This window comes from Alternaria viburni (genome assembly GCF_023758015.1).
Source record: "Alternaria viburni strain BMP 2772 chromosome Unknown scaffold_1, whole genome shotgun sequence".
NCBI classification, from domain to species: Eukaryota; Fungi; Ascomycota; class Dothideomycetes; order Pleosporales; family Pleosporaceae; genus Alternaria; species Alternaria viburni.
In genome coordinates, this window is record NW_026055770.1 from 109,475 (window position 1) to 132,888 (window position 23,414).

A 23,414-nucleotide genomic window follows, 5' to 3' on the forward strand; every position below is an offset into this window, starting at 1 on the left:
AGGTTGAGGATCAATAAGAACTAGTGAACGCGGAGGTGAACGCGGAGATCCTTGCACTTACTCTATGATCAATTGCGCCTACTCGCCTCCTTACAAGAATCGGATCTGACTGCTTTAGTGCTCTGAACAAGCCGAAAACCACAGGAACCAATTCACTTTGACGACAATAGCCACTGTGTCAGATGACGCCGCCAATAGCGGCACATCATAGTGTCCCCACTCATTCAAGAACTCGGACAGCGGCTCTACGCCTGTGAGCCATCGACAACCTCCACAAGCACCCCAAACCCCAGCCCGTGTAGTAAAGATCGATGGCATAGCCGTCAGCTCTTCAGATAATCACGTACCCACCATCTCGACGGGCGGTGAACGACTATGGGTTAATCTGTCAGAGCTCAACTCGATCGCCAAGGTTGCCGCATACGCCAATCTTCAGGACCTTCATCTGACGATGGGTGCGCAGTATGATGCGCTTCTTGGCTAAGTACAACAACATGAGATACGACGAGGCAATTGATGTTGGTGAACTCGTACGCATCATGATGCAGATGGGTGCCTACAATGTCGTTTAAAAATAAAAAAACGGTGTCTCCGGGATTGAGTAGAGCTTGGAACTATTGTTACATCCAGTTCGCGGAGATCGAAGCTAGAGGGTTCAGCATCAAGTACATGGATCGAGCTGGTTGCTTACAACGAGCGCAAGCAACATGTACCTAACCTACCTAATCTAAAGCCATAAGACACATGGGTGGTGAAAAAGTAGCACATTACCTTTCTTCCAACTTTCGCCCACGTCCGCAATGAGGCAGAACTCCGTTACCTTGTGTGCTACTGTCTTCTTCTTACGGTCGTCAACAATCTGTATCGCTTTTACGACATTAACGTGCCCCGAGAACCAAGGTTCACCGGCGTGCTTGTCGAGCTAAGCAAGAGGCAGTGGGAAGATGAGAGGTTCGAAACTTTGTAGATGTCGGGTGTTTTGCCCAATAATAACGATGTCTGGGACTGACTTTCCAAGCTTGACGTACAATAGGGAAGGCGGGTAGAGCATCATTGAACATCAGAGAGTGAAGTTGAAAGTGAAGCTCCGGCGGTTATCCCTGAGAACGCGACATAGCAACTTGAGAAGAGGAAGAGGCGTCGGAAATTCGGATCTGAGAGGAAAATATCGAGAGACGTTTCTGTATGTCACACAAGAGGTTTGCAGGCGAAAAGGGAGTGGGGGGATGGAAATATGTATCCCAGGCGTGCGTGGATCGTTGATTCGCACATTGGATGGAGTCAGTCAGAAAACGACTTAGCACAATTTAGTACAGCCGGGCGATGACCAAGAGGTCTCAGTTACCGACAGAACTACAATCAGGCTGCATGTGGGGCCATGCTTGTGGCGTGCCAGTAAGCGGACCCCACACTGTATCTACGGGGAAGGAGATCAGCACACCTACCACGAAAGACACGATTGCTCTCTCATCTGCCTGTATACTCACCATACTTCTCACTTCATTATGGCGCACTTTCCTCGCCGCCCTCCGTCCGGTGTCAACGTCATCATAGTAGGCGCAGGTTTCGCGGGCATCGCAGCAGCAATAGAATGCGATCGCAAAGGCCACTCAGTCGTTCTTCTTGAGAAAGCGGAAAATGTGGAAGACATAATCCGGTTTGGCGATATCATCTCGTTCGATCCCAACGGTGCGCGCAACTTCGAACGCTGGCCCGGCGTCATCGAAGCGATGAAGGAAGTGGCACGGAAAACAACATGGCTGGATCTGTACCACTGGAAAGGGCAGTTTGTCACCAGGCAGAGTTTTGTGTCCGAACAGGAATGGGGGCCGAGAATCAATGGACATAGAGGAGAACTGTACAGTATTATTCATCAGCATGCTGTCGATCGGGGAGTGAATATTCAGTGGGGCAAACGTGTAACTGATTACTTCGAGGACGATGAAAAAGCTGGCGTGGTAGTCAATGGAGAAGAGATGGTTGCCGATGCAGTCATTGCAGCAGAGGGAGTTCGTTCCCGCGGCCGTAAGATTGTGCTTGGTTTTGACGACAAATCGAAGAGTTCGGGATACGCTGTATATCGCTCATGGTTCTCTGGAGATGCCATCAAAGACAACCCGATCCTGAAACATCTCGTAGATGGAGACAGTCACTCTGGGTTCATAGGTCCAGATCTTCACTTTCTGGTATCGTCGCTCAAAGACGGCAAGGAGTTCAATTGGGTGTTTACTCACGTAGACGACGGGGATATCGAGGAGGACTGGCAATTCCCAGGCAGAGTGGAAGACTGCCTGAGGTATGTAGAAGGATGGGCACCCATCGTGCAAGAGATTGTAAGGTCGACGCCAAAAGGCGCGCGTCTCATCGATCATAAACTCGTCTTCCGCGATCCGCTGCCGACCTTCATCTCGCCACAGCACCGTATCGCTTTGATTGGAGACGCAGCGCATCCCTTTCTTCCAACATCCATCCAGGGTGCCAGTCAATCCATCGAAGACGGTGTTGTACTGGCGGCATGTCTGGAACTGGCTGGCAAAGAAAGCATTCCTCTAGCTGTACGAGCATTCGAGAAGATCCGCTACGAAAGGGTGCACAAAGCACAGGCGATGGGGGTTAAGACGCGCGAGCGATGGCACAAAGCCAACTGGGATGAGATAGCGAAGAGGCCGGAATCCATTCACCTAGCACGCGAGGCATGGCTGCTAAATTTTGATGCAGAGACCGACTGCTATGAGAGGTTTGATGAGGTTGCTAGGAACTTGCGGGGTGCACAAGCGCGACTGTAGGGAGCTTTGCTTGGGTAGCATCGTCGGTATATTGTGAGTGTTTGACGGGCCGAGCAGCTCACCTTGAGCGCACGGTATCTGCACGTGGCGTGCATCAGCGCAGGATAGCTTGCGCAGGCCTCACGCTACCTTTCTTATTTGAAGTAGTATTTGAACAACCTGGATTTTGGACAATGGTGATTCGCATCAATGATGTGGATGAGCTCTACGCTACTGCCGTCTAATGTCGCGCTAGCACCTGTTCCCGTCTATCACGTCACAACCGTGCACCTGCTACATGGGGCTAGCATGGAGGATGTTATCTATGTGCTTACAGCTACTGCAGTGTTTCTGTGCAACACAACAACTTTGCCAACTACCTATTACGAGAGCTTTCCGACTCACATTCGCCGCATCGTATAAGCCAACACGGGATTTACAGTGGTTGGTGATCAAGATGCACCTTCCTAAGCTGTTCTGCTTCGTCGCCGCTGTCACCACGACGGCAGGTGTCCAGTTCGGCGACTTGAAAGATCCTATCAACATCCTAGGCATCGGACGCAACGACATCGAAATCTTCTTGGGCATTCCCTATGCTCATGATACCAGCGGCGAAAACAGATTCAAACCACCGATTCCCTACGAATACTCTCCAGGTACTACCATCGATGCTACCAAGCCTGGTCCCGCATGTCCACAACCATTGGGTGTGCTCTATCCACCTCTTGGATTGGGCAATATAACTGAAACATCCGAGGACTGCCTGAATTTGAACGTAGCGCGGCCAAAAGCGACTGACAGAGTTGGAAAGGGACCACTGCCAGTTCTGGTATGGATACATGGAGGATCTTTCTGGTGGGCAAGCAACACGGAGCCGACGACTGCGCCTGACGGAATGATCAAGCAGTCGGTAGAAAATGGGGACCCAATCATCCATGTGGCCATGAATTACCGTCTCGGGTTCTTTGGGTTTGCCAGTTCAGACTGGTTGAAAGAAGAAGGAAGCATGAACGCTGGTCTACGTGATCAGCGCGCTGCTATCGAGTGGGTCCGCACCAACATTGCTGCTTTTGGCGGGGATCCGGAGAGGATTACGATTGCCGGCCAGTCTTCCGGCGGCCTCGCAATCGGAATGCAGATTATGGCTTACGGCGGAGAGAAGCCACTTCCTTTCGAGCGAGGTATCGCCCAGTCTCAGTCCCTTGAGCCTGGTATCACAGGGAATTTCGCCAAGGATGCGATGATCGCGCTGGTCAATTACGTGGGGTGCAACACTACTGATGTGGACGCTCCAGGGACGATTGAGTGTCTACGGGGACTAGATACTGAAACACTCTTTGAAGCCTCGAACGCGACGTATCTCAGCGATATCGCGCATAATATTGGGGACATCTGGTTGCCACAGGTGGACGGCGATTTCCTTCCTGCGGCACCAAGTCAGCTCATCGCAGAAGGACGCTTCGGTAACGCTACCTTTATGTCCGGCTGGATGGAAGGCGACCTTAACGTGTACACCAACACCTCCATCGCAACCGCACAAGATACGTACGACTTTGTTCGCGACTACCTACCGGCTATGTCGGAGGAATCTCTCACTCAGTTACTGGACTTGTACCCGGTAGAAGAATTCGGAACCAGTGTGAACCTAACAGCAGAGTTCTATCGCTCTGCACGCATCTTCCGCGATATCCTCATGGTGTGCCCATCGCTACATCTGGGTGTTGCAATTGACAAAGTGCACAAAGCGCCAGTCTACTTCTACAACTTCAACCAGACAATACTTGATCCCATCCTCGAGTACACCGAAGACGTTGTTGGCTTTGGCGTGGTACACACGTCTGAGTTTGCGTACGTCTTCGACAGCATGCAAGTGTACAACAAGACGGACTACCCGTTTGACCCGACCGAGTACGACTACGAAATTGCTATGCGAGCAAGCCGGTCGTGGAGCACCTTTGTGAGTCAAGGAGCCCCGGCAGAGAGCGGATCACAATCCACCACATTGTTGAACTGGGATGAGGCATTTAGCCGGCCAGGTAAAATCTCTCATTTGCGAACTGCGTGTGAGGCATGCGCTGACTCCGTACATTGACATTTAGGCGGTCCGTATGTCAGGACGATTGGTGGCGCGCATCCGAGCAATAGTGCGCTGGGCATGGCGAACGCGACAAGAGAGATGGCAGAACAGAGATTACAGGAGCGATGTGCTTTCTTTAACAGTCCGAAGATCATCCAAGCGCTTCAGTATTGAGGAGTAGCCCAGTCTGAGACAAGGTCTCTCAGTATGGGCAGTACAGGGTGTGAAATACATAAAGACGTTGTCGACGATACAACATGAAACGGGAATTTTACAAGGGGTATCTCAGATCGATTCACGACATAATCAAGCTTCTACGACTGCATGTGGCGCACCTCTCTACTCTGCCTGAACTTCCTTGCTGTCCGTGGCCAACCCCAAAATAAACTCCCACTCCTCCTTCCTTACCCTACTCACACTCAGTCTCGAATTCGTGACAAGCTGCATATCCTTCAACGGCCCCTCTTTAGCAAACTCTTTAATCTTCGCTAAATCTATCACATGCTCAAACTCGCTCACAAACTCGACGTCTACACAGAACCATTTGGGTTTCTCCCTCTCGCTCTTCTTGTCATAGTAGGGGTCCTTGGGGTCAAAGGCCGTCTCATCAACCTTTGCTTCGTCAACAACACGCAGTATACCTACGATACCCGAAGGCTTGGCGTTGGAGTGGTAGAAGAAGCCCAGGTCGCCTTTGCGCATGGCCTGCATATTGTTGCGTGCCTGGGGGTTGCGGACGCCGCTCCAGGGCTCGGGTTCTGTGCAGGCGCGCAGGTCGCTGATGGAGAAGGCGACGTTTACGCCGTTCTCGTAGCGCGCGAGGGGCTCGGCTTTGAGCAGCCAGTAGACTTCTTGGGCGCCGGTCGCGTCGCGGTTGGTGGATGAAACAGGCGCGGGTAGAGAGTTCGTCTTAGGAGGTTTAGGCTTGGTTGTAGCAGCTTTTTTGGGCGGAGGAGCGCTGCTGTCTGTTGTATCTTGGTCGGCGTCGTCTTCGCGGTCACGCTTGCGACGCATCGCCTGCCTGGCATTGCGCTTGAGCTGTGTCTCTTCGACGGATGAACTGTTGTCTTGGTTGTATTTTGGTGCTGCCGCTGCCGTTTGACGCGTAGATCTTCGTGTGCCAGCCATGATGAGGTTGTGGTAGAGTTGCAATGCTCGTCGACGTTGAGGTGCTGTAGTCTTCTAAGGAAGCAAAAAACGCAAAAAGTAAACTAAATGTCTAAATAAAACGTCTTATTTAATATAAGTTATTTAGCTACTAGTTTAACTAGTAATATTAAATTTAATATTCTATTTATTTAGCTATTTAAACTAATAGTAACTAAACTCTAGCTTATAACTTAATATACTTCTTTATTATAAGTATATAGTTTTACTCTATAGTATTAATATAAGTAGCTTTAGTTTATATAAGCGCTATTACTTTTTATATTATATTTTTAAAATAGTTAACTTTTTTATAAATTCTCTAGATCTTTAAGTAACTTATATTTATAAATATTAGCGTTATATATATATATATATATACTTTACTTACTAGTATACCTACTAATATAGTGCTTAACTACTCTAAAAATATTTTTTTTTGTTTTATTTAGAGTTTTAAGCTTTTACTTATTAAAGTATATTACTATTCTATTATAATTCTATATTTTAAGTAATAATTAGTACTTTACTCTATACTTATAATTAGTAATAAAGTAATTAAAAAAAATCTATTTTTTTAGTATATAGTAAATAGTATAATTTAAACTTATACTCTTAGAACTCTATATTTCTATTTAGAGCTTTCTAGTTTTAAATACTAACTTAACTCTATATTAGAGCTTTACTAAAGTTTTACTAGCTAGAGCTATAGTAAATACTAACTTAGTAAGAAAGTCTAACTAATATACTACTATAGAATAGTATCTAAAGAGCCTTATATACTATTAGCTAGTAAGTATATATAGAATTTAGGTATAACCTTATATATATTATATCTACTTAGTAGTAATATAATATATTATATATATATTAGTTAACTTAAGTAGTAAAATTATAGAACTTTAAGTAATTATAAAAAAACTATAAAAGTAAAAGACTATAATTCTATAGTTAAGAAAGTACTAAATAGTATAGTTAAAAGGCTATTTATATATAATAATTAAAATTCTATATTATATATTTTCTTAGTATATAGTAGTAAAATCTAATACTAGTAAAAACTTACTATATTAAAATAGCTACTATAATAAATACACGTATTTAGTATAAGAAAACTAAAAAGTATATAACTTTTACTAATATTCTAGTAAGTACTATTATCTATTATATCTACTAACTAAAAAGTATATATAAGTTACTATATATCTAAAATATTCTCTAAGTATATCTAGGTTACTTTAACTCTAGAAATAACTCTTAGAGTTATATTATTATTAGTATTTAGAGCTTTAAGCTTTTAAAAAAGTTTATATAAAACTAAACTAAGTATTATACTTTTTATAATAAATTAAAAGCTTTATATTATATAAAGGCTAGGCTTACTACTAGTTATAAGCTAGTATAGTAGTAGTAGAATTAGCTTAATAAGTCTACTATAGCTAGCTATAATAGTTTAGTTTTTTAGGTATTAGGCCTACGTTAGCCTAATAACCTATAGTATATATATTTAACCTCTAAGTGCTTCTTCTAAGCTTTACTATAATAATATTATAATTTAATATAATATTAACTATCTAATCTCTATAAGACTTTTATATGTTATTATAGTTAATAGAACTATATAGTAGTCTAGCGTAATAGACTAGTTACTTCTCTATAGATTCTATAATACGTTGCACTATATCTCTAAACTCTCTATTATTACCTAGCGCTACTAGCGCCTATAGTGTCTTCTCTAAGACTTTTACTATATCTAAATAGGTAGTAATCTCTAGCTCTAAGAACGCCTCTAGCGTTAGTGCCTCTTCTACTCTATTCTTTCTTAAGCCTACTACTATATTAGTTACGCATAGTGCTAATTAGTTCTAGTTCTAGTTCTATACTACGCTATTCTAATAGGCGTCTAGGTCTACTATCTTTAGTTCTCTCTCTCTTAGCTAGTTATAGTAACTTCTACGCTTAACTAGTAGCGCTAACCTTTATAAAAGTAGTCTACCTAATATCTTTAGCTTCTTCTAGAATAACTTATAAGCTAACCTAAACGTTTATATCTATCTACTTAACTCTAATAATAAGCTCTCTAATAGTAAGGTTAACACTACTACTATCTATTACTATAAAGACTTTATTAACTCTATAGTAGCCTCTAAGTCTAAGGCTAGTAAAAGTGTTATTTTTAGTAATTTCTTTAACGTTACTAAGAACTATAGTAGAGCTAGCAATAAGAATACTATCTAACACTATCTTAATTAGCTACGTTATAGCTTTCTCTCTAGTGCGCTTACGTACGTCTATAGTAGCAGCTTTTATATCTCTAAGACTACTACTACTATTAACTAGTAGCGCACTTAGAGCTTTTTCTTTTCTCTACTAATTTTTATAAACCTATATTAATCTCTATCTCTAAAAGAGAAGACTATCTATAAGCCTAAGTTTATTAGTAGTAGTAACTATAGTAGTAATAATAGTAGTAGTAATAATAATACTAGCAGCGCTAATCTTAGTAGTGTTAACCTTCTTAGTAGTGTTAATCTTAGTAGCGTTAACCTTAGTAGCGTTAATTCTAGTAGCGCTAACCTTTCTAATAGTAATAAGAACGCGTATTCTAATAACGCTCGCTAGCTATAATAACGTAAGATTACTAGCTTTGTATAGCCTAAGACTAACTAGACTAAAAGTAAATACTCTATTCTTAGCGCCTATAAGCTTAATAGAGATAGCAACTCTATATATATTAGTAACTTAGATAAGGTAATATTAAAAAGATAAGAATATATAGACCTTAACTATATTATCTATATAATTAAATACTACTTTAACACTATTTACCTTCTTAATAAAGATCTTACTATTACCTATAATAAGATATAGTAAGTTAGAGAAGACCTAGTTAATAAGTGTAATATAAACTACTTTCTCTATATTAAAGTAGCTAATACTCTTAAGTTAGCTAAAGACCTACGTAACCTTCTTATCTAGTCTAATAGTAAGTGCACTAGTTTAATAGAGTAAGCGTAATAGATCTAGAGTAAATCTTATTAGTTCTTCTAGAAATAAGAGTAGCGTATTACTAATACTTTTTAATATATAGATAAGGCTATAAAGCGTAAAAATATCTATAAAGCTACTTATAATATAAAGTATAAGAAGTACACTACTACGCGTTAAGAGATTACTTACTTTACTAATCTTACCTACACTACTTAACTAGTAGGCTTAGACCTAGATAATTCTAAGTCTAGTAACAACTCTAATAGTTTTTCTAACACTTCTTGCTCTAGTTATAAACGCGCTTCTTAATAAGACTATAAGCTAGCTCTATTACTAGCTCTATTAACTATTATAGTAGTATTAACTATCTTTATTAGTTATTACTCTAAATAGCCTAAGCTAGCTATCTTTGCTAGTAGTGTTAGTATAAAGCTAGATAACTATTATAAATAGAAGCTTAATATAGAGAGCTAGTTCTAAGCCTTTATAACTATATATAATAGTAATAATACTCTATAACTTAATTACCTTTGTATATATATTACTAGTAACGCCTAGACTATAGTATAAGATAGTTAGCTAGTTAATAATAAAGAATTTACGTCTATCTAATAGGTTTAGAATATTCTAGACTTAGTCTATAGTTACCTAAACTACTATTTAGTAGTATATACTTTCTATAATAAAGAGGCCTAAATAAAGTTAGATAAGAATATTAGTGCCTTTCTTACCTACTTTAAGACTAGCGTTACTACTTTTAAGTAGAATAATAAAGAGAAGATTCTTTATATCTATAAGAAGCTATCTACTTATTAGTATACTTATATTAAGTATATTATAGACTATAAAGTCTACGCTAAAGACTTTAAAGCTTTTAGTAAGAAGCTCTAATATCTTAAGTAGATAAATACTACACTTTATCTAAAGGCTACTATATTAACTTCTTACGCTAGTAACACTAGTAGTAGTAGTAGTAGTAGTAGTAGAAGTAGAGAAGATAACTATAGCTATAATAACGCTATTATAGTAGTGCCTAGCTCTAGTAATAGTAGACCTTATAATATTATTACTAAAGCTTACTCTAGTTATAAACTTATTAATACCTAGATTCTACGTAATATAGAATAATACTATAAGTGTACTAAGGCTAGCTATAAGCCTAATAACTCTAACGCTTTTTATAAGAACTTATAGTTATCTATATTTATAAACTATTTTAAGAAAGTTCTTACTACTTTTAATAAAGCCTATTATATTGCTAGTATACTTATCTCTAAGGTATTAGTCTAGGTTAACGTAGTTAATACCTAGCTTCTCTTACTTTTATCTAAGCTAACTTTACCTAGTGTAGAAAACTACTAGTCTCTAGTAATTATTGCCTCTAGAGACCTCTATAGTATAAGCCTATTATACTATCTATCTTTATTAAGTCTAATATTACTCTAATTACTCTATCTTCTTATATTTCTTCTTTATATATAGAAGACTATAATAAAGACCTAGACTCTACCTTAAAAGCTATCTAGAACTATATTACTTTTCTAGAATAAGCTGCCTAGAATAAAATTTATATATCCTCTATTATAGCTACTACTATCTATAGTAACTTATACTAACTCTTAGTAGGCAAATAACTAGTCTTTAAAAAAATAATATCTTCTCTTTATACTTCTTTACCTCTATAATATACTAAACTTATAAGTAACTTTAAATATACTTCTCTCTTTATTAATAAAGCTTATACACGCGCGTACTATTATATACTTATCTTTCTCTCTAACTTAGCTACCTTTAAGCTTACTAATAGTACTAAGGTTATAGAGGTAATATATATAATATAGGTTATAATAACTTTTAATAACTATATAGAGTAGGTAATAGTATATATTATAAAGCTCTTTAGTGTATAAATAATTCTAAAGATACTCTAGTTCTAGGTTTACTAACCTTAGATTAATTAGAAAATAATATTCTTTATATTCTTCTCTAACTACTACTTACGTTAATATATCTTAAACTATAAGCTTTATCTTGCTTAAAGTAGTTACTATAGAAAATATATTCTAAATATAAGTACTACTTACTATTCTAAAGTACCTCTACTTCTTAATATTACTATAATATCTAGCTACGTTGTAGCTACCTCTATCTCTTATAGAAAAGATATACTTATTATAATAATAAAAAAGGTCTATTACTTAGCTATAATAAGTAATAATAAATAGTAAGATAAATAATATCTATAGGCTATAGAAGCTAAGGTACTACCTAAGAACTTTAAGAAGTTTTAGAATAAGATAGAGTAACTATTACTAAGTAAGAAAGAGATTCTTATAAAGCTACCTAAGATTCTTTATCTAATATTCTATAGCTTTAACTCTAAGATAGCTAAGAAGATACTATCTAACTACTATAATATTAACTATAAGATTAAGCTTTAGTTAGACTCTAATATAGAATAGCTATCTAAGCCTTTCTTATAATAACTATAGCCTCTCTTCTATAATAAAGCCTAAGTAGTAAAGCTCTATATTAATAATATACTTTAGAAGAGTTATATTAAATAAGTAACTTTAGAATAGGTAGCCTCTCTTCTTATTATTAAGAAGCTTAGTAGAGAAATCTAAATCTATATTAATTATTATAGGCTTAATACTTACACTATTAAGAACTATAACGCTTCTCTACTTATTTAGAATATATTAGCCTATCTTTTAAAGGTAAAGTACTTCTCTAAAGTTAATATTATTACTACTTTTAATAAGATTTATATTAAAGAAAAGTATAAGTATCTCTTAGCGTTTATTACGCTTTATAGACTATATTAGTATACTATAATACTATTTAGTATATATAATAGTTCTACTATATTTTAAGCGTATATTAATAATATACTCTATAAGTACCTAGATAAATTCTATATAGCGTATTTAGACAACGTTATTATCTTTAGTAAGACTCTAAAGAAATATAAAAACTATTTACTACGTATTATTACCTACCTAGTAGACGCTAAACTTCTTATAGATATTTTAAAGTCTAAGTTTATAAAGTTAAAGATAAAGTTTCTAGACCTTATTATTACCTCTAAAGGTATTAAAATAGACTTAGAGAAGATTTAAGTAGTATAAGAGTAGAAGCTACTTTAGACGCTAAAGAACGTATAAGCCTTTCTAGAGTTTACTAACTTCTATTAATACTTTATTTATAAGTTCTCTAACCTTATAAAGCCTCTTATCTATCTAATATAAAGTAACTCTAAGAACTTCTATATAACTCTAGAGGCCTTTAGAGCTTTTACTACGTTAAAAAAAGCCTTCTATAGTAATATTATACTTATCTATTTTAACTTTAACTTTAAGTATATTCTTAAAACTAATGCCTCTAACTACGTCTATGTAGTAATTCTTTTCTAGATATAGTAAGATAGTAGTATATAACTAGTAGCTTATATATCTAAAAAAATAACGCTAACTAAGTATAACTATAAGATCTATAATAAGAAGCTATTAGCTATTATACGTGCGTTTAAAGAATAGCGTTCTAAGCTTACTAGCGTTAATAATATAGTGTAAATTCTTATAAATTACTATAGTTTAGAGTACTTTTATATAAAACGCTATCTAAATTATTACTAGGCTTACTAGTTTAAGTTCTTAGAGAAATTTAACTTTTATATTACTTACTAACCTAGTAAGTAAGGCACTAAGCTTAATAGTCTTACCTATTATACTAGAGACTTACTATAGAATATATATAATAATAAAGTTTAATACTAATACTAGGTTGTTCTTAGAAATTACTAGTAGAATAGTAGTAGTTATATAGTAGTGCGTCTAGCTAGCATCTACCTAGAGAATAATAAATATAATATTCTCTTACTTCTTACTATACTTTATAAAACTAATAAAGGCTCTACTCTATCTACGTGCCTATTAAGTCTTACTAAGTTCTTCTTAAAGAATAAAGCTAATCTCTATAACGTACTTATAGAAGCTAATAAGATAAGCTTAGAGAACGTTATTACTTAGCTCTATAAGTCTAATAGGCGTCTTATAGCTATCTAGTAGGCTCTTAAAGCTAGTAATTACTATATCTTTTACTATCTAATTATTAAAGGTCTACGCCTTAAACTTAGTAATTTAGAAGCTAGTAATAAAAGATAGCTCTTTCTTTATAATAACTAATTACTAGTACTCTTTAGTAAGAAACTTTATACAAAGGTTATTAAGTATATCTATAATAGCCTCTCTAAAGAATATAGTAGATAGATAACTATCTATTAGTAAGTTAGTAAGTAGTACTATTAGTAAGGTATAACTAATACTATAGCGTAATTTATAAATAGCTATATAATATATTATTACTCTAAAGTTAATTATAGCGCAAAATATAGGTTACTCTACTTACTACTAGTTTCTAAGAAGTACTAGAAGAATATTTCTATTAACTTTATTATACCTTTGCTATTATTATAGTAGTATAGCTACTTATACTAATATATTATAGTTATTATAGACTATCTCTCTAAAAAGAAGAAGTTTATTACTATAGAAAATTTTAAAGTTTTTACTATAGTAGATAAGTTTATAGAGTACGTATAGAGAGAGAAAAAGTACTTATGTATACTTATCTTTAACTAAAGCTACTAGTTTATATTTATATTCTAGTAATAACTTTATAAATGTGTTAGTATAGTATCTAAGCTATTTATATCTTACTATCTAGAAATAGATAGCTAGACTAAGAATATAAATACTAACTTAAAGTAATATCTATACTTCTATATTAACTATCTCTAAATAGACTAGACGTAGCTACTTTCTCTTATAAAGTTTAAAGCTAACTCTATAGTTAGCGCTATAACTAGAGTTTCTCTATTCTAGGCTATAAAGAGCTATTAACTAAGATCTAGGCTTAAACTCTTATATATTTAACCTTATACTATAATACTATAGACCTATACTATAGATACGCTAGTAACGTATATTAATAATATATAATACTTTCTTTATAAGAAGCTTCTTTAGTTCTATAAGAAGATACGTAAGTTTACTAATATAAACTATTACTTTGCACTTAGGTTTAAAGTAAGTAACTAGGTAATACTTAACACTTATTATATTAAGATAGAAAGGCCTATTAAGTTACTTAATTATAAGAACCTTAGCCTATACTAAATTACTTAAGTAATTAATTATATAGCTTATAAATTAGATCTCTCTTAGAACTTATAAAGTCTTTTCTCTACTTTCTACTTATAGCTACTATAGCTCTATAAAAATAACACTCTTCTAGATTAGCTATATACTAGTAATATTAATTCTCTAGAAGTCTATTTTACTAATAAAAGCCTTATAGAGTATATTATTACCTAAGTTCTAAACTCTTACGTATAGCGCAACGTTATTAATCTATATATATACTATTAAAAGTGCCTATAGTATATAGTTAAGTAGGTAGATAATAATTAAGGTAATAACTAGTAGCTATATTATAACCTTTATAGATATAAAAAGTCTATCTATAACTATTATAAGTAGAACTCTAGTAAGCTAAGGCCTTATAATACGTTCTACGCGTATAATAATAATAGAAAGCTTATTATTACTATACTCTAGCTACTAGACTTTATATACTTAGAAAGAACTAGCTAGTTATTTAAAAACTTACCTAGCTATAATGCTTCTATAGCTTACTAGGCTAATTATAATATATATCTTTACCTAACTTTAACCTCTATAGCTACTATAGGCTATAAGGTAGTTTACTACTCTACTTATAACTTATTAGCCTTACCTAGTCTAGAGTTCTCTATATAGGTATTCTAGTTTGCTAAGAGCTCTACTACTTATTACCTCTTACTAACATTCTCTTCTATACTTTTTATTCTTTACTCTACTTCTTCTTTATTACACTCTCTACTATTCTACGTTCTTAGCTTATAGTTATAGACGTTATAAAATAAGCTCTTAGATATATTAATACTATCTTAGATAGGTTATAGTAATAGATTTTCTCTTTTATCTACTTAGTTAGAACTTTAAGCGCTTTTAGAGAGAGATATATAATAGTTTAGTTTCTTAAGTATTAGGCCTATGTTAGCCTAATAACCTATAGTGTATATATTTAACTTCTAAGTGCTTCTTTTAAGCCTTACTATAATAATATTATAATTTAATATAATATTAACTATCTAATCTCTGTAAGACTCTTATAGCTAGCTTAAATAATATATTATTTAAAAACCTTTTAGATATCTATAATTAAGTCTAGACTATCTTTTTATAAGTATAAGCTTTTCTCTCTATAAGTATATAAACTTTTTTTTTATTTTCTAAAATAACTCTAGATTAAATTAGCTAACTAATATAGGCGCGTGTACGCTTATAATAAGTAACTTTAATAATATATAGTAAAAAATAATAATAAAAAACTAAAAAGATAAATATAGTAAGTATTAATATAAATAAGTAGATTAGTAAAGTATATTAGTAAGAAAAAAAAAAGATAAGCTAGTATTATTATTATTATTAGTATTTATATAGTTATATCTATATTATAATAATATAATTAAATTATAAATAAATACTAAGTACTAAGTACTAAGTAATAAGTATATACTACTACTTTTATATACCTAAATCTATAGTAATAAAGCTATAGTAAACTCTAAAAATAATAATATAATAATTTTAACTACTAAAGTTAGTAGTAAGATATATAAAGTTTTTTTAGCTTACTATTTTAGTTTTTAAGCTATTTTAAATAGCTTAGAACTAAGTAAGTTAAGTTATATATAAAATATATATTATAAACTTAATATTTATAATAGTATATAGGTTAGAAATTATAATAAAGTTAAAATAAAAGTAGTAAAATAAAATCTTATACTACTTATAGGCCTTTTAAAACCTTACTTATAGTTATTATAACTATTTAAGTTACTACTAAACTTTAGTTATTAACTAAATCTTTTTACTATTTTATAGTACTAGCTACTACTTACTTATTTAAAAAGTAATATTATAATACTATACTACTAATTTTAATACTAAAAAAAATAATTAGTAATTATATATAATTTATATAATAAACGCGCAGCAAGATAAGTAAGGTGCTGTACGCCGCGAGCGTGCAGCGCTCTGACGCTATTGGCTGATATCTCTCGTGTTTGCCGCTTGTACTTCGCTCCGCACCTCGACACAGTATTTGCCACCCGAAGGACATCCGAAGGACATTTTATGGACCCGTTCGAGCCAGAACCTCGTCAAAATGTCACTCGACGACTCAAATAGCCATGCTCCGCTATGATACTATGCAGGCATCTCCTCGGTCTGAGGCTATACGCGCGATTAAGCGCACCGCGACGTAAAGTCAAATATTCAAACCAGAACCCTCGGCTTTGTCGTGTCGGAATGCTCAACCGGCAGTATTCGCGCAGCCCTTGTCGTAACTCAGCGGTTTCCTCCACGTTCAGATTCGACCCATACCGAGCGCAGACCGGACCGACAGCGCATCGGAGAGCCGCCACGAGCAGCAATCACCCAAACCACCGCGCGGCAATGAGAGGCGTAAACAACGATCATCCAAGCTCCATCTTAGGCCCGGCCATATCATGCACGATCCGGGACCGCCGCTTTCCTCCCTAGCGGTCGTGTCCTTGCACATCACGGTCCGGCCAACTGCCTCAACCTAGACAAGTTCATGCAACTCTACGGAGCACCCCACTAAATTTATAGACCCGACAACGCCGCTACGGACGTAGCTACGACGGAAACTCCGGTTGGGTAGTAGTACCTACCTAGCAAAGACCAACATTCGGCCGACATGGACTCCATTTGTGAGGGACAAGATGTAACGAGACTTGGCACTGGTATACATAGAAGACTCTTGCCCTTTCTTTACCAATTACAACAAGCCATTTCAAGTACGTTGCATTGAGATCAACCATGGACGCTTTCACCAAGAAGACCCTGAGAACCTCCCGAGGCATCACATACACCTACTACACGTGCTCTGGCAACACGTCTCTCCCAACCCTCCTCTTCCAACACGGCTTCCCCGACCATGCCGCCATGTGGGCAGACGTCGCTAGCTCTCTCCGACCACTAAACCACCCCGTTATCATTCCCGACATGCTGGGCTACGACGGAACGGACAAGCCCACAGACCCATCCGCCTACACCTGGGACCATATGACCAACGACATGGTGGAAATCCTCAATGCTGAACAAGCGCCAAAATGCATCTCAATCGGCCACGACTGGGGCTCCGCAGCCGCAAGCCGCCTGTACAACTACCACCCCGAACGCGTTGTCGGCTTGGTCAACCTGAACGTCGCCTACACGGCACCAAGTCGCAAACCCTTCGATCTCGACGCCGCAAACGCCCTCATGAACAACATCTTTGGCTACCCATCGCTATCGTACTGGTACCTCTTCACCGCGCCTGACGGACCAGCACTTCTATCCCGCGATATAGAGGCCATGTTTAACATGATGCACGACAAAGATGGATTGAAAGAGTTCTTCTGCACCCCCGACACCATGCGTGAAACACTCTCCGGGCAAAAGGAACCAACCTTTTCTCTCCGACCCTATGCGCAAGACCCAGCTTTCAAGAAGGCGTTCCTTGATCGTATGGCGCGCGATGGGTTCGAAGCGCCCGTGTGCTGGTATAAAGCCATGACAGGCAATCTGCAGCATCAAGTCGATGTCAAGTTGCCTGAAGGGAGAGAGATTGTCAATGTACCCACGCTGTACATCGGATGCAGAGAGGATGTGGTGTGCAGACCCGAAGCCATGTATGAGAGTATTAAAAAGGGCTTGTTGCCGCAATTGGAACAAGCGGATATGATTGATGCGGCGCATTGGGCGACGTATGAGAAGCCTGCCGAGGTGGTGAAGCGGTTGGAGGATTGGCTGAAGAGGAAGTTTGCGCAGTGAGTCTGTGTAGCATCGGCAGCTGACTATCTATGCATAAAACTTAGACAGATGTGACATGGTTTGCAGGAAACAGTTTTCCAACACCACAGTAAACACCCCAATACCAGTCTCCATTGATATCAGCTGCTTCCCTTATCTCTGCTCCTCTAGGAAAGGATAATTCATCTTCTACTCCTTCATCCGGCAGATAGCCCCATCTAGCCAGTAATCTCAAGCCTATACCGCCATCTGGTGGGTACCGCTGTACTCTGGCCATTTCGTCTTCTTCTTTCAGTGCGTAGCCGCCTACTAGATCGCGGACAACCATGCGCCGTTGTGCGCCGTCACGGTCTTCGAATCCTACAATGTACATGCGATGGCTGCGGAGGCACTTGCGCCATCCGTTTACGCCGTCTTCTTTGGTGATGCGACCGCTGATGACGAGTTTGTGGTAGCAGCTCATGCAAATGTCGTAGTCGCCAGTGTTACACTTGAGGCAGTGATAGCGTGTGTTTGATGGTGGGATAGGGTAACTGCATATGTTACACAAGGTTGTAAAGGTGAGAGGGCGGAAGATGAAATTCGCAATGGTAAAGTACCCTGGCCCTCGCATAAGAGACGCGGATTTCGGTGTCAACGGAGGGGTTGTGGGTGTTGCGTCGAGGTCTGGGGGAGCAAGATGTCCATCCTGACGTGGCGTAGAGGGCGCGGAGGGAACTGTGTCAGTAGCAGACTGCGAGTCTCTTGTCTTGCGGGCAACGGGAACAAGAGGATGCGTACAGTGATGCCCCTGATTAACGCAATCATTGCAATAGCCCCAGTCGCCGTCGTTGCAATAGTCACATTTCCAGTAGCAGGCGTTGGCGTATGCCTTGCACATATCGCAGAAGACGCCAATTTCTACCCTCTGCTTGGGGTCATCCTCGCTCATGAGCACATGTGGTGGTGTCGTGGATTCCGTCAAGGGCGTCATGGGTCTGCGATATCGGTGCCCGACCAGGATATGGGGATGCTCGTGATAGGGCGGATAACCACCCTCTGGTGCTTCGCGCTCATACCGGGGCCAAGCAGTCCAACCAAAGCCGTACCAATGCTTGCATCCTCTGCCAAGACGATAGCAGCGAAGACACACGTTGTACTCGCCACCATCGCAGCGTCGACAATTGTAGTGAAGCTCGTACTGTATGTCGTTTTTACCACAGCGTTGGCATGCCACATGGGGCTCTGTATATAGGACAGGAGTACCTAGTGATGAGCTTGAAGCTTGTCTCGATCGAGTCTCGCTCACGGTCGGATCGGGGGTGGAACGAGGGAAAGCAGGAGGCGATAGCGAGGGGGGAGTAGTACTGTGAGAAGAGCGTGGCAGTTCGGCTGTGGTAGGGTCGGTAGTACGGCGAGCCGAAGGAGGCTGGAAAGGCGTGACGGCAGGAGTAGAGGAAGACAAGGGCACAGCTGGAGTGCCAACTGTAGCTAGAGAAGTCGTTGGACTGCCGCTGTTGGGCAGATCGAAGCCGAGGCTCTGGGGCGAGCTAGGACTTGACACTGTCTCATTGTTGTTATTGTTGTTGCTGGTGTGGAGACTGATGCGGAACTGCTCTCGAACGTCGAGCCTATTTCTCTGCTGATTGTCGGACTGTCGACGTGGCCTTGGACGAGCGAGCTCCGATGATGAATGACGGTCGCCGGTCGCCGGATTTGCAGGAGCCGAGCCAGGTGTAGGGCGCTCTACCCTCGTGGCGGATCGAGAGCTGCCCTGGCTTGACGATCGCTGGCGCGGTGCCCGCCCGCCTCGATTTGCGGCGTCGATGAGAGCAGGTCTGGATATAGGGGGTCCTACTGCCGTCTGGGGCGTCGATGCGCCACTCTCGGAACGTCCATGCCTTCTCCTGCGCGCAGCTTCGTCGTCCAGACGCTCCCGCCTCTCCCTCCTCTCGCGCTGTCTTTCAGCATGTCGCTCTGCCTGCCGCCGTCGCACAGCCTCGGCTATCCTCTCGGTGATCTCGTCTTCCTGCGCAGTGCCAATCTGGTTCAGGTCGACGCCCTCGGACACCAGCTCCTCCAGCACCTGGCGCACGAGATCTTCGTCGACGTCTTCTGCGTCGAGGTCCGAGGCGCTCAGCAGAGAGCGCAGGCTGGACTGGTGCTCGATGGCGCGGGGCGGTATGACGGCCCTGGACGGGGATGCGCCGGGCGGATTTTGGCTGGCAGACCGCCTCCCGTTGCGGCTTCGCTCCCTTGTTGTGCGCTCTCTCCGAGGCTCCCGGCTGGCCCTCCTGCTGCTTGCGATGCCCGCGTCCCTCAGACTCGGCTGCTGAGCTGCCTCGAGCATGCGCTGATGGGTGTCATCGCGCTCATCCCGGCGCCTGAGCTTGGGTAGCACATTGTCGCCTGGCCGGTATCTGTCGCGGTCCGCCTGCTTCTCTTGGGCGCTTTTGCCGCTCTGGGGGTTCGCCTTGAGGAAGATGTCGAGCAGCGTGGTGACGGTGGCATTGGGCTGTGTGGTGCGCACCGAGGCCCGGCACGAGGGGCAGGTGTACGGGTGTATCGACGTGGCGGTCGAGGCTTGGAAGGCAAACCACTCCTTCAGACAGGCGCCGCAGAAGGTGTGCAGGCAGTCGAGCAGCGTGAGCGGCTGGTAGAGCACGTCGGTACAGATCTGGCCATGGCCGAGTTAGCAGCCGCCTCGTCGTCGTGCTCCTCGACTTACCGAGCACGTCAGTTCCTTTTCCAGGTCGCCCTGGACTCCGCCAGCGCCCTCGCCCTCGGCCATGGTTCGTCGCAAACTGCTCGTCAGGCGCCTGCGGTTGACTCTCAGCTAGACTGCACACTTGGCGAGCCTCGACGGTACAAGGCGCCGTAGCATATGCATGCCAGCACACGCTTTCATCGGCCCGCTGCAGCCTCTATGTTGCTTGCCGCAACGAGCGCACACTTCTCATGTCGCTACGTCACGCGACTTGCGCACGTGTCAGCACCTCAGAACCCCGGAGTCGGTGAGAGACGGCATCAAACATCCGACATGTCGTGACCAGCACAGGCGCCTGACGCCTCGTCCGTCTCGCACCCTCCCATTCTGGCATATATCAAGCTATCCGGTCCTGTAGCACCTGATGTTTGGTACATCGTTTCACCTGTGCTGCAGCCACCGCAACTTGCCCCTGGCCCAGGCGTACCCAAGACACGGTTCACGTCACTGGCTTCTTTCCGCGACCGTCAGGTATCCACGCGTTCACGCCTGAGGTTTCGAAACCTTGATCTTCAAGTCAGTGCCATCGCATGCAAGTCCAAAACAGAAAGACTGGGCGGCAGGCTCATAAATCGCATATCTACAACTATATCATATAATCCCTTCCTTCCTCATACATTCTTACATACAGGCTCCCACAGTCATCCCCCCTTTCAACCATTATTCTTATATACAGAAAAGACCGATTGGCTAGTCGCCAGCACATAGCCGTCACCTTGCTAATCCTTCACATCATCTTCTCAATCAAGTACCAAGCCTAGTGCTCAGTTGTTGTTGTTGTTGTTGTTGCCACCGTTGCCGCCCTGGGACTGTTGTCCAGCACCATTACCTGCCTGTTGGGGCTGGTTACCTCCGGCCTGGGTCTGACCCTGAGATGCTTGGCCTGCAGCCGCACCGTTGCCTGCCTGTTGCTGGGAACCGCCGTTTTGCGTCTGGCCTTGAGACTGCTGTCCTGCAGCCGCACCCTTGGTTCCCTGCTGTTGGTTGCCATTGTTCTGGTTACCACCATTTGGTGTCGCCTGTTGTCCATTCTGCTGTCCCTGCTGCTGTCCCGTTTGTTGTCCAGCTTGTTGACCTTGTTGTGGAACCTGCTGTCCGGCGGCACCTTGAGCTCCCTGCTGGGGAGCCTGCACACCTGTAGTTCCCTGGGGTGCTTGTCCGTTGGTAGGGGAGATGCCGGCGCCTTGCTGAGGCGCTTGTCCGTTGTTCGTAGCGGTGCCAGTATTGCCGGCGGCAGCACCACCAGCTGTTCCGGTATTCTGGACTTGACCATTGCCAGTTCCTTGAGCAAGAGCCTGACCAGCGGCAAATGCAGCGGCGGGGCTACCTGCTGGCGCACCAGGCTGAGTGGGGCCAGTGCCCTGGACACCACCAGCAACGCCAGTCTGGTCGCAGACAGTGGGACGAACTGCCTGCGAGGTAGATCCAGTAGAGGCCATGTAGGCATCAATGTTGGGGAGGACGTTAACGCAGCGGTTCTGGTTGATCAAGTCGATGTTACCAGCGGCAGCCATTCCCTGAACAGACATCTGCTGAAGCTTGTCGACGACATCCTGGAAAGAACCGCCAGTGGCGAGGGTGCTGTTGGCAGCAATGACATTGGGGTCCGCGCCGTTAGCAGCGTCAATGATGGCCTTGTGGTTGAGCTCATCGACCTCGGCGTTGAAGGCTACGGTGGCAGCCTGCTTGAACTGAACGTTGTTCTGGATGCTAGCTCCAGTGTTGAGGAAGTTAGAAACCATCGAGGTATCGGCCATCCAATTGGAGACCGCAGTAGCGAGGTCGTTCGCAGTGGGAGTTTGTCCATTTTGGATACCAGCGCCAAGTCCAGTCGGGGCATTGGTGGTGCCTTGCTGTTGCTGGTTTCCGGTCTGCGCTCCTTGTTGCTGTTGTTGCTGATTGCCGCCCTGGTTCGTAGTCTGTTGACCAGTCGTGGCGGCAGCAGTATTGCCGTTACCACCGTTGCCGCCCTGCACCTGGGCGAATGGGGCAGCGTAAGCTGCAGAGCTAAGGAGCGAGGCAATGAAAATGTACTTCATTTTGTCTGTGAGAACGGATCTGTCGAGTGGACTAAGATTATGAGTAGAGATATCAAAGAGTGAATGGAATGCTGAGGTTGTAGAGTGGAAAATATTAGTCTGTAGTGAGTGAGGAACCAGTCCGATGAAGACTATCAGGATGATGGGAGCTGTGGTATTTGTATCGCCTCTGTTACAACTTCGGAAAGCCTTGCCGTCAAGGCATGATGGTGGGCAGGCCTATGCATCGTAACAGTCTGGGGATCAAGCCCTAGGGCTCGCAGCCCTTGGCGTCAAGTCAGGTAGCACACGCTTAGCTCAATGGCGTAGTTTCGAAGTATGCCATATTTTGAATCAGGCGCTTCCAAATGGCCTTCCAAATTGCCGAGACCCTCAAAGCGAGCGATGCCGAAGTTCAGCCCTAAACTCAAACAGGACGTCTCGCAAGGTACGCCATGTCGTGCATGTAAGTTGGATTAGTTAATGATGTTTTGCAAGCCGATGTCATTGTTTTGACAGCGTCTGGGAACAGGTTTCGTCGGTCTTGGCGCCCGAAGCTTGCAGGCGATCATCAGATCTTGTGTTGAACCTTAGTCCAAACGCCCCACAATTGTTCCAGATCGACACAGGCAGGCTTCAGGTCGCCCAATTCCTGTTGCGTGCTCATACGACTTGATCGCGCTGTGTATCTGTGGATTTGATCCTTGAGTACGCACAATGATGCTTCATTAGACTGTAGAGATG

The 23,414-nt window shown here is 41.2% G+C and overlaps 5 protein-coding genes across 5 annotated transcripts; 2 read left to right on the top strand and 3 right to left on the bottom strand.

Moving 5' to 3' along the window:
* Nucleotides 1-1,505: 1,505 nt before the first annotated feature.
* J4E79_000045 (uncharacterized protein) lies at nt 1,506-5,023 on the top strand (the record flags this gene model as incomplete). Its single annotated transcript, XM_049348964.1, has 3 exons — nt 1,506-2,747; nt 3,208-4,801; nt 4,986-5,023. 3 exons carry the CDS (start codon nt 1,506-1,508, stop codon nt 5,021-5,023), a joined length of 2,874 nt encoding a protein of 957 aa, XP_049215751.1.
* A 158-nt stretch (nt 5,024-5,181) lies between these two features.
* Nucleotides 5,182-5,970, bottom strand: J4E79_000046 (uncharacterized protein; the record flags this gene model as incomplete). The annotated part of the gene is made up of 1 exon (XM_049348965.1): nt 5,182-5,970. One exon carries the CDS (start codon nt 5,968-5,970, stop codon nt 5,182-5,184), a length of 789 nt encoding a protein of 262 aa, XP_049215752.1.
* Nucleotides 5,971-16,931: 10,961 nt separating this feature from the next.
* On the top strand, nt 16,932-17,927 carry J4E79_000047 (uncharacterized protein; the record flags this gene model as incomplete). Its single annotated transcript, XM_049348966.1, has 1 exon — nt 16,932-17,927. The coding sequence occupies one exon, from the start codon at nt 16,932-16,934 to the stop codon at nt 17,925-17,927; it is 996 nt and encodes a 331-aa protein (XP_049215753.1).
* A 40-nt stretch (nt 17,928-17,967) lies between these two features.
* On the bottom strand, nt 17,968-20,676 carry J4E79_000048 (uncharacterized protein; the record flags this gene model as incomplete). Its single annotated transcript, XM_049348967.1, has 3 exons — nt 17,968-18,396; nt 19,195-20,562; nt 20,614-20,676. 3 exons carry the CDS (start codon nt 20,674-20,676, stop codon nt 17,968-17,970), a joined length of 1,860 nt encoding a protein of 619 aa, XP_049215754.1.
* A 740-nt stretch (nt 20,677-21,416) lies between these two features.
* On the bottom strand, nt 21,417-22,691 carry J4E79_000049 (uncharacterized protein; the record flags this gene model as incomplete). Its single annotated transcript, XM_049348968.1, has 1 exon — nt 21,417-22,691. The coding sequence occupies one exon, from the start codon at nt 22,689-22,691 to the stop codon at nt 21,417-21,419; it is 1,275 nt and encodes a 424-aa protein (XP_049215755.1).
* Nucleotides 22,692-23,414: the final 723 nt, after the last annotated feature.